Here is a 15534-nt window from a genome sequence, read left to right on the forward strand (position 1 = left end):
TATATTACATACTTAAACTCTACCAGAGTTTTACGCTGTATGGTTCACAAAACTCTTATTGTTATATTAGACCTTGTATTATATAGTGCGTGAAACCGAAAATGTCATGCATTTTAAATGCCAAAACCCAAGTTGCATTCGCGGTATTTTCAAGCAATTTTAGGTAGCAACTTTTCTATGTAGCATCCACCTATATTATGTCATTGATATTTTGCGGAAAGGCCTTGATTTTCAAGCTTGATTTTTGATGTTGCTGACGTCCGAGAAGAAGTTTGGAAATGAAATTTTGAAATTATTTTAATGCTTTGTATTTAAGCTTGACATTTACAATTTATTGCACTGCTTTGTGATTATAACAAAAGAACTGGAGGGTTGTACCAGATACACGTATTCTGCATGGTCAAGTTTAACGAAGATATGAATTATTAACCCGCTCAAAAAATGTAAATTGAAATAAAATTTAAGTTCTGGTATTAATATCTGTTTTATATTAATTTACAAATTTAGCATGTAATTTATTACGAGTCGGAAGGCAACTGAACGTAACGAAGAGAATTACATTCAGTAATATCTATAGTCGCTCTACATAAATATAAATAGTTTTGATTAAAATTTTAATTTAAGACACAGTTTGAAATTTGCCTAAAGTGTCAATGAACTTTGAATTATTTTTCCACATGCCCAAATTCTTTTCTCAACGATATTGATTATTCATTTATATGACGTTTTCTAGTCTAACAAGATTACAGATAAAAATTCACTCAGAAAACTAACGGGTCATGTGGTCCAAATAGCGATGCATTCTCTTACCCACAGCACGAGCAGTGCACAGCGGACGTAGCACTGATACGCGCTTTTGAAGTGCCAAACTGAGTCAGAATGACTCACACGAGGGCAAAAAAATATAACTCAATACTCACTGCAGTGAGTGACAGAGAGCGCATTTTCTCGTCCGTCAGTCCGTGAAATCACGGACTGACGGACAGATGGACGGACGATCGGACATGACGAGCACAACAGCACCTTTTTTTCCATAAATGAGGAAACGCGCTAAAAAGCCCCCGCTATTTGCAAAAAGTTTCGCTAATTTTTCTGAGTGTATATTCGTGGCCGGTATATAAGCTCGTGGTCTTCGGGGGCGCGCAGGCCCCCCAGGGTGGCCACCTTGACGCGGCGCAGGTCGGCGGTGGGGGCCGGCATCACGTCGAAGTTCTGCGCTATCGCGGCCGTGAAGAGGAAAAGTTCCATGCGGGCCAGCACCTCCCCGGCGCACTGTCTGCGGCCTGCGTAAAGTGAATTTACTATTAAAAATACTATTTTATTGTATACTGAAATAGTATATTTGTATAATATAAATAAAATAATGCTATGCCTTGTTATTTAATGGTAATACTAGTCACTTTAACACTCATTTTAAGTAAATGTAGTGACCAGAGTACAAGAAACGGCCTAATTCCATGATTTCTGTCCAGTGATTGTTAGGTTTAGATTCAAAGCCGTCAAAGATTAACTGAAGGAGCTACGAACACGTAACTACGTATTTTCGATAGTATGTCACTAATGGCCGTCATATCAAAGATAGTTTTGATTTCGTAACTTCATCAGTCAATTGCTAACGCCATTACAAGCTAGACACGCCAATCACTGATGAGGATATTGGCCATTACGTGTACTTGGGCCACTATGTGTACTTAGGCTGCTACGTGTACTTGGTCCGCTACGTGTGCTTGGGCCGCTACGTGTTCTTAGGCCGCAATGTGTACTTAGGCCGCTACGTGTACCTAGGCCGCTACGTGTTCTTAGGCCGCTACTTGTACTTAGGCTGCTACGTGTACTTGGTCCGCTACGTGTACTTAGACCGCTACGTGTTCTTAAGCCGCTACGTGTACTTAGGCCGCTACGTGTACTAAGAACGCTACGTGTTCTTGGGCCGCTACGTGTACTTTGACCGCTACGTGTACTTAGACCACTACGTGTTCTTAGGCTGCTACCTGTTCTTAGGCCGATACGTGTACTTAGGCCGCTACGTGTACTTGGGCCGCTACGTGCTCTTAGGCCGCTGCGTGTTCTTAGGCCGCTACGTGTACTTGGGCCGCTACGTGTTCTTAATTAGGCCGCTACGTGTTCTTAGGCCGCTACTTTGTAAGGTATTGCAATAGGACTCTTGAAATTTATCGTTTAGCGTTTTGATTCACCTTTGACGTGACCTCGTTTAGATGCGCTTTGTATTCCGTCATTGTATGGGAATCCCATCACAGAGCAAGGCTCGGAAACTTGAGGCCGAAGTTAGAAGTGCTAAGGAAATACACGGTTTATTCATTTGTATTCTTGTATCCGTCATTTGTTTATTATCACAGTTATTTATTAAAAGTTTGGGGAAACCGAGATTTGTTTGCCTATTTATTGGATAGACCCCAACAACGTGTACTTAGGCCGCTATTTGTTCTTAGGCCGCTATGTGTACTTAGGCTGCTACGTGTACTTGGTCCGCTACGTGTAGTTGGGCCGCTACGTGTTCTTAGGCCGCAATGTGTACTTAGGCTGCAACGTGTACCTGGGCCGCTATGTATACCTATGGGCAGCTACGTGTACTTAATTAGCACACAAAAATACCTCGTTTTACATGGATCTTCTTCTAAAATATATAATTCTTTGGGGTTCGATGGCGTTCAATTCCTCTGGGTATTAAATGTTCAAATTAGAACTTCATATATCCACCACCTTGGAGATGAAGTACCCACCTTGGGGATGAAGTACCCACCTTGGGGATGAAATACTCACCTTGGGGATGAAGTACCCGCCTTGGGGATGAAGTAACCACCTTGGGGATGAAATACCCACCTTGGGGATGAAGTTCCTACATTGGGGATGAAGTACCCACCTTGGGGATGAAGTACCCACCTTGGGGATAAAGTTCCCACCTTGGGGATGAAGTTCCCACCCTGGAGATGAAGTTACCACCCAGGGGATGAAGTACTCACCTTGAGGTTTAAGTACCCACCTTGGGGATGAAGTACCCACCTTGGGGATGAAGTTCCTACATTGGGGATGAAGTACCCACCTTGGGGATGAAGTACACACCTTGGGGATGAAGTTCCCACCTTGGGGATGAAATACCCACCTTGGGGATGAAGTACCTACCTTGGGGATGAAATACCCACCTTGGGGATGAAGTACCCACCTTGGGGATGAAGTACCCACCCTGGAGATGAAGTTACCACCCTGGGGATGAAGTACCCACCTTGGGGATGAAGTACCCCCCGATGGTAGTGTCACGGGTAGCTGCCCTCTGGACGTTGATGGGTAGCAGGGATGAGTAGCGCAGCGTTTCCATGACGAACGCCTCGACCAGCGGCAGACTGAGAACAGCGACAGCAAAGTAGCTTAAAACGCGCGTGAAGAGTAAGTGATTGATGTTTAACAGATGCGTGAAATATGCTTAAAAGTATTGTAAACGATGCCTAAGAATAACGTATAAAGTAGTTTAAAGGTACTTGAAAGGTGCTTAAGAGCCCGGTGGAGCGGCCGCCAGCCTCGTCAATCCCTATGAGGGTTCTTAACAATGAAGGCAACCAATAACTCTCCTCCTAAATAAGATACAAGTCTGAAATTTGGAATGGAGATCTGGCTGATTATTTTAAATTAACGGACAGTAAGATATATTATGTAAACTATGTATTACCACTTTTATCACGAACAAAAATTTTAAACCATATGAGGATCGTAAAATGAGCGACTTTTTCTAACGCGACATTTTCTAACATTTTCGCGACACATGTTAATTTAACTATTTATTCTTCATTGATCTCTACACAAAGCATTTCTGAATCATTCTTTTAGCATTAGATATTAGGCGACATTATTAGTGGGGAGTGAAAATTCCGTAGATTTAAGCAAGACCTGACCCATTGTCGTACCGGGTGTAGGCGCAGCCTACCCTATATGGCAATAAATCTTCTGTCGTTCAAGGTAAACATTCCTTCTTCCCTCCCTCTTCTCTTCGCAGTTCCTTTCGACCAGCTTTCAAAGCCCTTGTCTGAAGCTGCGGAGTCTTTTAAAGGGTCTAAACTAACAATGCATGTTTCCATGCATCTTCAATAATATGAAAATGTTGTTAAGGTGATCGTAAATGAGCATCATGCGTTAGGATGATTACGAAGAGTTAATCGAAATAATGTTTTAAAATATGAAGTGACCGAATGCATAAACAGCACAATTTAATATAAAATTTCCCATTTGCTACCACACGAACGATTATTTTAATGCAAATTATTGAATTAAATGAGCTAGAATNATTATGTCACACACATAGGTATAATATCCAGCACAATTACTTTAACAATTAATTCGTTCACCAATAAATCGCTTTCCCCGCCCCCGTGCTTTTATGAAACAGCCTAAATTAACTTGGTTGTTTTATCACAACACAGCATTGCCGTAAATTATGACCACGTATTGTCAATAAAGATTATTAGTAAGAAAACAACCAATTTGATAATAGAGTGCAATTTCGTAGAAAAATTAGTAGTATGTCGCTCGCTGATTAAAAATGTAGAGGGGGGGGAGTGGAGGAGGGGAATGTGCAGCCAGACGTTAGAAGGCAGAGCCTGGCCGAGAAATTTTAACCGCGTGAGGCCGTTTGGGCTCAATGCGGTGTTCGGCGACCGCTCCACCTGACTCTTAACAGGCTTAAAATAACGTAAAAAGTAGTTAAAAGATACGTGAAAGGTGTTTAAAGGCGCGTGAAATGGTCTTAAAAGTATTGTGAAAGGTGCCGAAAATGACGTAAAAAGTACTTGAAACTTACGTGAAAGGTACTTAAAAGGAAGTGAAACTTGCTCGAAAAACACGTTCAATATGTTTGAGAGGAATGTGAAAGGGGTTTGAAATGTGCGTTAAAGGTATTCAAATGGTCTGTAAACCAGTAAGGATGTGTAGTAAAGGGCCATAATAATAGTAATAGTGGCAGAGTCAGCGCTTAATTGGCACAATCTTGTTTGCCGTTGATTTTAGACATCGCAGAATTTTTGCAGGCTGCTTGGGTTTCGAACTCGCAGCTCACTGATCCTCAAATCTTGCTATTCTCAACCACCCGTCAAACTCATCGATTTTGACCAGAACTGTCGCATGAAGCTGGAATCAAACCCTTAACTATCTGCTCCAATCCTGATACTCTAAGCAAAACCACAAGGCCATCCCATAACTGTAGGTTTGAAGTTTTAGATACCATTTAGATACTATAATCATTAAATACTCAAAACTACCAGATACCATACCTTGGCTTGTCATTGAGTGATACCATAGCGTCCCTGGGCACCACCGAGTCGATTTGGTCCTGCATTCTCTTCGCCACGTCAGGGTAGCGGGCCAGCAAGTGGACAACCCACTTGAGGACGTTGTTGATGGTGTCCGAACCCGCCTGGAACATGTCGTTCACGATCTGGTCCAGAGCTGAAATTAAAGATTTATAAGTATAATTGAATAGGTTTTTTATACTCCGTCAGAGTTTTACGTGGTATGGTTTATGTTCACGGGTAAAGATAAAAGGGTGGTCGGGATCGTGGTCTTTCAGGTGCTCATCGATGGTTTTCTGGACACAAAAGAACGCTCACAACAGTTGCATATATTAACATGTGCAATACACTCTTTCACAACAGATGTTACAGGATGCATTTTAGCACAAAATTACTCTGGTTAAAGAATCATTCAAAAATTCGAACTAGTTCGGGTTATGCGTGGTTTTTATGATAAATTACTGAAGAGCGGCAGTAAAGTTTATAATACATATTAAATTGCATTTTAAATAACGATATTTACTTCTAACAACGTCCCAGAACTCTTCTCTGAAGTGGAATGTTACGCCGAGTCTAAACCAAGACATCGAATACAATACCACTCGAATAAAGTTTCTAAATTTCAATCTAAAAAACATAACAAATCGAATGTCGCTGGTTCATGCATAGAAAAACAAACGCCTTACATTACGCATTAGATTTGAAACAGATTCTCTCGCGCGAAGTTTTGAAATTTTCACTGTAAACAATTCCCCACGCCAACATCGTTCAGCATTTCAAATCGAAAACGATACTGAACAAACGGAATTGAAATTCTATTTTTCAATCGAATAAGATACCCACGCGAACAACGTTCCTCATTTCTTCAACGACTTTCTGGAACAGATCTTCTCCAAAGATCTTGTTTTTGATGGAGTCCGGGACTTTGTCCAGGGCAGGGATGAACATCGGGATGAAGTTTACCACCGAAAAGTTCCGCTGGAAATCCTTCGTGAGTTCGTAGATTAGTTCCACCTCCTTGGACCTCAGGTCGTATCGAGTGCCTGCAGGTCAATATAAATAACCTCAGTTGAATTTTGCTAGAAATTTCCATAAAGTTCTCTAACCTCTAGTCATTCAGGCACGAAATTGACGAAATTTCTAGAATTATATTGAGTTTATTTTCCATGGTAATAAGAATATTAGAAATCAGGCGATTAATGACCGTTTTAATTAAAAGAGTTATCACATCGTAAGAAAATATCCGTATACACAAATGACAAAAAATATTAGAAGATAATAAGATGATCCCTGTATATGGGCCGAGGTGACCCAGTTATTACAGTTCAGAATATTAAGATTGGAGCTGGGAGCTGGTTCGATCCCAGCCACCTGCGACAGTTGAGGACAAAATCAGCGAAGACGCCGGGCGGTTAAGCAACGCAAAATTTGAGCAGTGAGTTGCATGTTCGAGACCGCAGCAAGCTGTGAATGTACTGCGATGCCAAGAATTTGACATGTTTCACAGCCTAATCTACTCAGAAATCAATTTTATTATTATTATTGATTCTGCATTGCATTTCAGGATGGCTTTGAGGTTATTACTGATATAAGTCTCTTCACTAGTCACCATCTGCCAGATGATGACGTTCACTATCATCACTCACTAGCCTCCATCTGCCAGATGATGAAGTTCACCATCGCCACTCACTATCAACCCTCTGCCAGATGATGACGTTCACCATCACCACTCACTATCAAGACGAATGGCCGTATGTGAAGCTTTTCCACATGCCTAAATGACAAGAATCCATTTATTGTTTAATACAGTTAAATACTTAGTAACAGTTACATTACGTTATTAAGTAACAATAAAATACTTAGTATCAGTTAACATTATTTAGTTAGTAATAGTGAAATCTTTAGTAGCCGTTATTTATTTAGTAACAACTGAATAGCAGTGTGTAAAGTTTTTCCCTATGCCTTGAATTAAATGAATCTATTTAATATTTTGTAACTGTCTATTGTTAATTATGTTTCAACAGAAAATCATTTAGTAAGCTTATTGCGTTGGTATATTTATTATTTAGTGACAGTTGAATATTTTGTAACAGTTAGTTATTAGTTATTTAGTGAAAGTTAATTATTGTTTATATAGTAACAGTTAAATAGCCATACGTGAAGCTTTTGTATACACTGTAGCTATCTTGAAGCCCTGTATACACTGAGAGACTTGGGTGGGCCTGGATGACAATTTTTATGAGTCAAAACTTTTTTGACTTACTTGCCCCATTTTGTGGGTCATACTAACCTATTACTGGCCGCTTAAATTTCAGTTTTGACTCACTTGTGCAGTGAAATTTCTTTTGACGCCACCCGTAGCATGGATACGTAGAAAACATCTTTAATTATAATAATGCTTCGATATGAAATCACATCAAAATGAAAGGAAAAAGAGTTAATATGTCTACATTTGACTCACCCAAGTCACGGAGGCTGCGCAGCACAAAACGCCTGTCGTGCTGCCACTGACGACCGTTGCTACTCACGACTCCTGTGGCAAACCCAGGGAAATTATCGGGTAATATTGTCCAAATATGTCACACACTTTATCATCCACACCACCAGCAAGAAAAACGCGGCATTTATACCCCATTATACCAAGCCAAACTGGGTTAGGATGACTCACACAGGCACAAAAAATGCATCACTACATTGACAAAGTTAATCTTCTTTCTTTGACTATAATGACAAATAGTGAAACCTCGATAAAAGTCAGAAGAATTATGAGCATAGGTAAAAGTCAGAGACCACAATTTCGCTTCAAAGCGCAAAGATGGAAGTGAATATCACCATGCAGGGAAGAGATGCAATTAAGGTTAAATTCTTCTCTAACTAATATAGTCAGAAATTTCTTCTAGGCAAAGGTCGCTGCCGTGTCTTGGTATTAAATAAATTAGATTATTTGCTATATATTATTAATTATCATCATTACCTCCAGTTTTCTGGTCATCGATGTTAAAGCTTTCGAAAAAATTTGGCCGGTCGGCGAACTCGAGTCTAGCGAGCGCCTCCTTGGCGACGTGGTAGTCGAAGAGCAGCACCGAGCGGTACGACCCTGTGCGATACCTGCGGGGAAGTGTAAAGATGCTTATACACGGGGAAAGTCTTAGCTGATAGTATTGTCGGTAAGTACTTTTCCCTTCCAGTTTGCCGGCTGAAAGCTTATACACAAAAAAGAGAACTAAGTAAACAATATTGTGTAACAGTAGCAAGCGCCAGTGTGTCGTTAGAATCCGTCGAGAGAAGTCTGTGCTCCGTGGAAGAATTTGTAGACGACACTAATTGCTACTTTAAGAAGAATGCTTATGATGAAGATATTGGTGAAATTGTTGTAACTCTAGGTGTGGAGATGAAAAATTTTGTCAATCAACGTAGGGTAAGGGTGAAAGACCAGGTAGGAAGAAAAGGTTTTTTGAATCATCGTTGACTTTGTATAATGTATGTCTCTGTTGCGTGAACTCGTTGAGTGGCACAGATGTACCCATCGCGGCTATTGCGGCTCCACTGCGGTGTTGCTTTACGGCGCAAAAACAAATCTTTTCGACTGCAAGCGTACGTTCCCAGCTACTTTCAACTGAAGGAATCAACCCGATATTCGAAACGGAGATTAATTGCTGATAATTAATACTATCGGCTAATATTTCGCGGAGCTAAATTTAGTTGGGTATGATAGAGGGAACGGGACAGATGGCGGTTATTAGGGAGATGTGACCAAGAGGTTGATGGTGCGTAAGTCCCAGTTATAGTGCAAAAAAAAATGAAAACTTTCTATTAGTTAAAAATTTACAACTTGGTGAAACATTATTACTGAACAAAACTAGTGTAGAAAAGTCATCGCATCATAAACTAAAGTTTTCAGTGCCAATTGCATAAAATGTGTCAACATTCAGACAGTAAGAAAACGTTAATTTTTGGATCGAACATTGATTTTTCTGATTGCGAGGTCAACCCTATTTTAATTAACATTGGCAGAGATATTGAAACTTTTCATCTGATTACTCACATGACAATGTCGCCGTAGTTCTTCTTGAGTTCTTCGGCCACCACTTCGTCAAAGAACGGCATGCGCCCGAAGAATGGGATCTCAGTAGGACCTGTTAGCGGGATATTGTCGTTACTGGGTCTTTCTCATCTTGCAAAACGTGACCATTTCGTTGAATTTGACATCCGAATCATGGTACTTCGTTTACAAGCCTCCCATCACCTGGCAGGCTCCACCCACAATGCAGTTCCCGCTCTCAGGTGGACCTCACCCACAAGGCTGGCCCCACACACCAGGCAGGCTCCATCCTCCAGGCTGGCTTCACCCACCAGAAATGGACTTTTGCAGCGAGTTGATTAAAATCAGGGTGTCCAAGTGGTTAAGATTTACTCGTACAGAGAGTTGGGGGATTCGAAACCCCTCAGCTAGTTGTATAAATTCTGGTCAAAATCGACCGTGGGGCGGGCGGTTTAGAGTCGGAGATAGGTCAAATGGGTCTGCTTTTAGCTGACAGCAATATATGATATTATTATAATTGAAAAAACTTCACGTTTGTGTTTTTCGATTAGTAATTCACTTTACGAATATGATAACTGTCGTCACTTATAGCCTGAACTGAAGGCCTCGAGAGTAACCGTCACTACAGCATGGGTTAACCATTGGTCAATTGACTATTACATCAAAGATATTCGTACTTATAGGCCTGGAGAGTTAAAGTTATGAGACAATGGTCTAAGCCTGAATAAAGCGTAGGTATTTCTGACTATTTTATATTATAGTATTGAAAGTATCTGTGTTGTGTAGTTTAGATTTTCGAGGCTATCAAAGGGAACCCTTGTGAAACTTGAAACCTTCACGGCGCATTTCGAGGGATAGGCTTAAGGCTTGTAGTCAAAATGCAGCGAAGTCTGAGAGCGAGGTTTTCGCGACCATCGTGTAAATTCCTTGATCTGCCCAAAGCTCGGCCAGTCGCTACCCTCAAGCTTGTACTCTTTGTAATATGATATCCTAGCCAGACCCTTCTTCGCGGCAACTGGTCGTTTTCAGGTGGCCGAGGAATGGCCAACGGTCGGCTATAACTAATTGGACTAGGCCGACCACTGGCCACGTATTATTCTTCGCCCCTCATTGACTTCGCCTTTACCATGCCACCCGTCGTGAACTGACAGTTGTGTAATTTACGACGTCTCTTTCCCCTCAAACATTGCATAACGTCTCCGTTTGAGCAGCTAGTATGCGGGATTTTCCCTCCGCGTATCAGCAGACTCGATCATAACTATTTTTCGGTAGAAAATATCGACAACAAGGAGGCTGATCAAGGAATGCCGAGTATACCATTCAATGGAGAATAAAAATTACAACCCGTTTACATCTCGAAAAAAGTATATAAGTCGCAGACATGATTAACAATAATATTCAAAGTTTCTTGAAATTTACTCTCATTAAAACTCTTTTAATACAAAGTTTACATATTTTTTGTTACTGGTCGACGCTTATAAATAAATAGCTGGGTAAGTATGGAAAAATCCATATCGCCATCTCATTTACCCACGATCGCCCCAAGCTCGACGGGTATTTCACAAGATTCTCTTTCGGCGCTTATTTCGCTCTGGCAATCGGAACCTAAAGCGGACATAGAGCTTTTAATTTACACCGCAAAAAGAACTTGGGGCGACCCTGAGCCAGCGGCTGACAGGCATCCAAATTTTGATAGGGTATTGGCCATTACGTGTACCTGGGCCGCTACGTGTACTTAGGCCACTATACGTGTACTTGGCCCGCTACGTGTACTTGGGCCACTACGTGTACTTATACCGCTACGTGTTCTTACGCCGCTACGTGTACTTAGGCCGCTACGTGTACTAAGACCACTACATGTTCTTAGGCCGCTACGTGTACTTAGACCGCTACGTGTACTTAGACCACATACGTGTTCTTAGGCCGCTACGTTTCTTAGGCCGCTACGTGTACCTAGGCCGCTACGAGTTCTTAGGCCGCTACGTGTACTTAGGCCGCTACGTGTTCTTTGGCGCTACGTGTTCTTTGGCCGCTACGTTATAAGGGATTGCAATTGGACTTTTGAAATTTATCGTTTAGCGTTTTGATTCACCTTTGGCGTGACCTCATTTAGATGCGCTTTGTATTTCGTCATTGTATGGGAATCCCACCACAGAAAAAGGCTCCGAAACATGAGGGCGGAGTTAAAAGTGCTAAGGAAATACACGGTTTATTCATTTGTATTCTTGTATCCGTCATTTGTTTATCATCACAGTTATTTATAAAAAGTTTGGGGAAAGCAAGATTTGTTTGCCTATTTATTGGATAGACCCAGTAACGTGTACTTAGGCCGCTACGTGTACTTAGGCCGCTACCTGTAGTTAGGCCGCTACGCGTTCTTAGGCCGCTACGTGTTCTTAGGCCGCTATGTGTACTTAGGCTGCTACGTGTACTTGGTCCGCTACGTGTTCTTAGGCCGCTATGTGTACTTAGGCTGCTACGTGTACTTGGTCCGCTACGTGTACTTTGGCCGCTACGTGTTCACGTGTTCTTAGGTCGCAATGTGTACTTAGGCTGTTACGTGTACCTGGGCCGCTATAGGTATACCTGGGCCGCTACGTGTACTTAATTAGCACCAAAAGTACCTCGTTTTACATGGATCTTCTTCTAAAATATATATAAAATATGACTGGCGCCTACCTGAGCCGAAGGCCATGAAGCCAGCCTTGGGCGCCTCGTATCTGCCGCTGGGGTCCAGGAAGCGGTCGGGGTTGAACCTTTGGGGGTCGGTCCAGTAGCGAAAGCCTAACCCACAATGTGAACCACGCCCACCAAGCCCCACCCACAATGTGAACCCCGCCCACAATACAAGACCCACCCAGAACCCACCAGGCGGGCAGTTGCGGGGGCGCCGGTCCCGCAGCACGGCGTAGACCAGCAGCAGCGCGCACAGCAGCAACACTTCCAGCCACATCACTTCTGGCGGGAAAATTTAACACTTGAAGTGAGAAGAAGCTCGACTAAAATCATGGTGACCCTGTGGTTAAAATCGACTGCTGTATCTAGTCGGTTAAAGTCGGGCTTGCCGAGTGGTTATTTTTCATTAGGGAAGATGGACTTTTGCAGCGAGTTGATTAAAATCAGGGTGTCCGATAGGTTTAAGATAAACTCGTACAGCGAGTTGTTGGATTCAAAACCCTTCAGCTATTTGTATAAATTCTGGTCGAAATCTGTCGTGGGCGGGTGGTTTAGAGTCAGAGATAGGTCAAATGGGTCTGCTTTTAGCTGACAGCAATATATGATATCATTATAATTGAAACAAACTTTACGTGTGAGTTTTTCGATTAGTTATTTACTATACGAATACGTTTACTGTCGTCACTTATAGCCTGAATTGAAGGCCTCGAGAGTAACCGTCAATACAGCATGGGTTAACCATTGGTCAATTGACATGTAAACTGTTACATCAAAGATATTCGTACTTATAGGCCCCGGTTTATGAGAGGTAAAATTATGAGACAATGGTCTAAGCCTGAAGAAAGCGTAGGTATTTCTGACTATTTCATATTATAGTATTGAAAGTATCTGTGTTGTGAAGTTTGGATTTTCGAGGCTATCAAAGGGAACCTTTGTGGAACTGGAAACCTTCGCGGCGCATTTCGAGGGATAGGCTTAAACGGTGCGCGACGGCTGCCTACACTGTTAGAAAAAACGGTGAAAAAACGGTCCTACTGGCGTTCTAGTGGCCGGTCGCCCTCGTGAAAATAAACAGTTTCGCTGTTTTTATCAGATGTTTTACGGATTTCTAGTGTTAAATTAGAATAAAAACGGCGACACTGTGTTTCTTTTCTCGTGTCGACCGGCCACTGAAACGCCGGTAATACCGTTAACGGTAATTTTTCTAACAGTGTATATACATATATAAGGGGCCTAAAATTTGCGCCAAGAGTCTGTTCTATGGAGGTGACCGTCACTCAAGCACGGTCTGCAGTCAGCGGGCGCTGTAACGGCCGCGGCCGTGAGGCCAGCGGTTTCGCCGTTTTCGAACATTGACGGTCGCGAGAAAACTAGACTTATTGAGGCAGCATGAGATATTGCACTATTTGGTGAAATATTGCGCAATTTGGCGCAACATTGCACTATTTGGTGATATATTGCACTATTCTATTAAATATTGCACTATATGAAGGAATATTGCACTATTTAATACAATGTTCAGTACATGGTGAAAAATTGCACTATTTGGAGAAGTATTGCAATATTTGGTGAAATATTGCATTATTTGATGAAATACTGCATTATTTGGTGAAATATTGCATTATTTGGTGAAATATTGCATTATTCGGTGAAATATTGCATTATTTGATGATATATTGGACTATTTGTAAACGATTGCACTCTTAGGAAAAATATATATGGCATTAGGATGAACTAATTCGCTATTTGGTGAAATATTGCACTATTTGGCGCAAGGATATATATTATATATAGGAGGTTTTAATATCATATTTGGGAAGCTACTCCATAATCTATTTTATTGAATGCGAAAAATAAAAGTACACCTGTCGTGAGCGCGAAATCGCTTCTACATATATAGTCAACGGCGAGAGTATATAGGGAACTCGTCAGGGCTTTGGTGAGTGGTGCGGAGGAACGAATGGTAGATTATGGTTCGAAAAATATGAAATATGCAATCGAGAGTGCTATTTAACCCTCTACCACCGTATGTCACTCTCCGGGAACATTCGATTATCCGTATACTATAGAGTGTAGCAACCTGAGGACGTTTGTACGCAACAGATAACATTTTAAAGTTGTCGTACGTGGCGACAACCATCAGTGCAAGTCATTTTGCGCTCACTAGAACGATATCTTTTTTGCGTAGGCTTGTGTGAAAATATTGCTACAGTTACTCATGTCAGGCGGTAGAGGATTGAAAGGAAATAAATATCTGAGAATGGAAATGACACCCGATGTATTGCTGGATTTAAGTTCTGAACAAAATATCCAAATTAAAATGTTTTCAGAAGTACCAGAACACCCTAGTTGTGTCGCTGACTGCCACAATGCCAGGAGGGCCATCATCAGTGCCAGGCATCATTTCATATAAAACAATTGACTCAAAACCACCCCAAGTATAAATAAATGCAACTAAAACTCAACCACCGGAAATGACACCAGCTGTGTTGCTAGACCAAAACCCAGGACATAATTGTCAAACGTCTGCTCCCTTGAATAAAAAATTTAGTCTGTTTTGATAGGTAAACCGCAATGTACATGTTGCTCTAAACTTGCAACTGCTGAAAATTCTGCAGAATATCACTAAAAATGTCAATGGCTGGATGCAAACATGATAAGGACAAAGACATATTGTTGCAAGAGAAAGTTTAAGGATATTTGTTTGAAGACGGCTGATGAAAAAGAAAATATTTCAACTCAAGAAAACAAAAATGCGGAAGAATCAAATTTCTTGTATCAATACAACTCTGAGAAGGACAGCATAATGCACTTCTTAAAGATTTGTCTCAGCCAAAGGAAACATAACAGAGGTCGTCATAGAATTGGCGAATCTTGGACCACTGGAATGATCTTCAGTGACAGCACAAGCAGTGAATCACAAGTGTTGGCGCTACTCTGGAAGCTAAGCATATAGCTCTCTTCCGATGAGAAAAAGAACGTTGGACATGATTCTCGAGCTATTCCTGCGAAATATCTACAAATCTCAGACCGCATAAGTTGAAGCCCACCGGAATGAGCTTACATTTGGCACAGCTTGCGGCTAAATTAAGCTTGACTTTTATTTAGATGATAGTTTAGCTCTACTGATAAGAGGCATATGGCGTTTAGTCGTTGGTATTAAAGGGACACATTAATGAGAATGTAAATTCGTACTAAATCCACTTAGGCCTTAAAAGGATATAAATATACTCATTTGGATCTTTCAAATCCGTTTATGAAATCATCACATCTAAAACCTGGTAATGAGAGAGACGTTGTACAGACGAAGTGTCAAGATACCAATCGAAAAAGTACATTACACATGTATTAGACGTGATTGATATTTCAAGGTAACTAAAATTCGTGAGTGGCATAAGTGAAACATTGAAAACTAAATTATTTATAATCGTTAATCTCTACCTAGTATTATTTAGAATATCAATACTTTTATATAAAACTGTCTTTAATGGATTCGATATAAAAGCATAACGATTCTTGAAA

At 41.2% G+C, this 15534-nt stretch overlaps 2 protein-coding genes across 2 annotated transcripts; both read right to left on the reverse strand.

Moving 5' to 3' along the window:
• Positions 1 to 1083: 1083 nt before the first annotated feature.
• LOC108680674 (cytochrome P450 2C15) lies at positions 1084 to 5428 on the reverse strand. Its single transcript, XM_018169556.1, has 4 exons — positions 5277 to 5428; positions 3242 to 3383; positions 2782 to 2942; positions 1084 to 1276 (listed from the first exon to the last, which is right to left on the reverse strand). The coding sequence occupies exons 1-4, from the start codon at positions 5426 to 5428 to the stop codon at positions 1084 to 1086; spliced, it is 648 nt and encodes a 215-aa protein (XP_018025045.1).
• A 2336-nt stretch (positions 5429 to 7764) lies between these two features.
• On the reverse strand, positions 7765 to 12461 carry LOC108680676 (cytochrome P450 2L1; the record flags this gene model as incomplete). Its single annotated transcript, XM_018169557.2, is given in 4 exon segments — positions 7765 to 7827; positions 8269 to 8402; positions 9340 to 9430; positions 12205 to 12461. Coding segments are annotated over 4 exon segments (373 nt in total), but the record flags the coding sequence as incomplete, so codon positions are not given.
• Between the last annotated feature and the right edge of the window lie 3073 nt (positions 12462 to 15534).

Source organism: Hyalella azteca, unplaced genomic scaffold (genome assembly GCF_000764305.2).
Source record: "Hyalella azteca isolate HAZT.00-mixed unplaced genomic scaffold, Hazt_2.0.2 contig16202, whole genome shotgun sequence".
Classification (NCBI taxonomy): domain Eukaryota; kingdom Metazoa; phylum Arthropoda; class Malacostraca; order Amphipoda; family Hyalellidae; genus Hyalella; species Hyalella azteca.

What these genes read in the sequence shown, in the direction of transcription:
- LOC108680674 (XM_018169556.1), bottom strand. Translation starts at nt 5,428, where the DNA reads ATGTTCCAGGCGGGTTCGGACACCATCAACAACGTCCTCAAGTGGGTT. An exon ending in TCACTCAATGACAAGCCAAG is followed by an intron (nt 3,384 to 5,276) that starts GTATGGTATCTG and finishes GCGCGTTTTAAG; the next exon opens with CTACTTTGCTGTCGCTGTTC. An exon ending in GCGGGTACTTCATCCCCAAG is followed by an intron (nt 1,277 to 2,781) that starts GTGAGTATTTCA and finishes CGCAGGCCGCAG; the next exon opens with ACAGTGCGCCGGGGAGGTGC.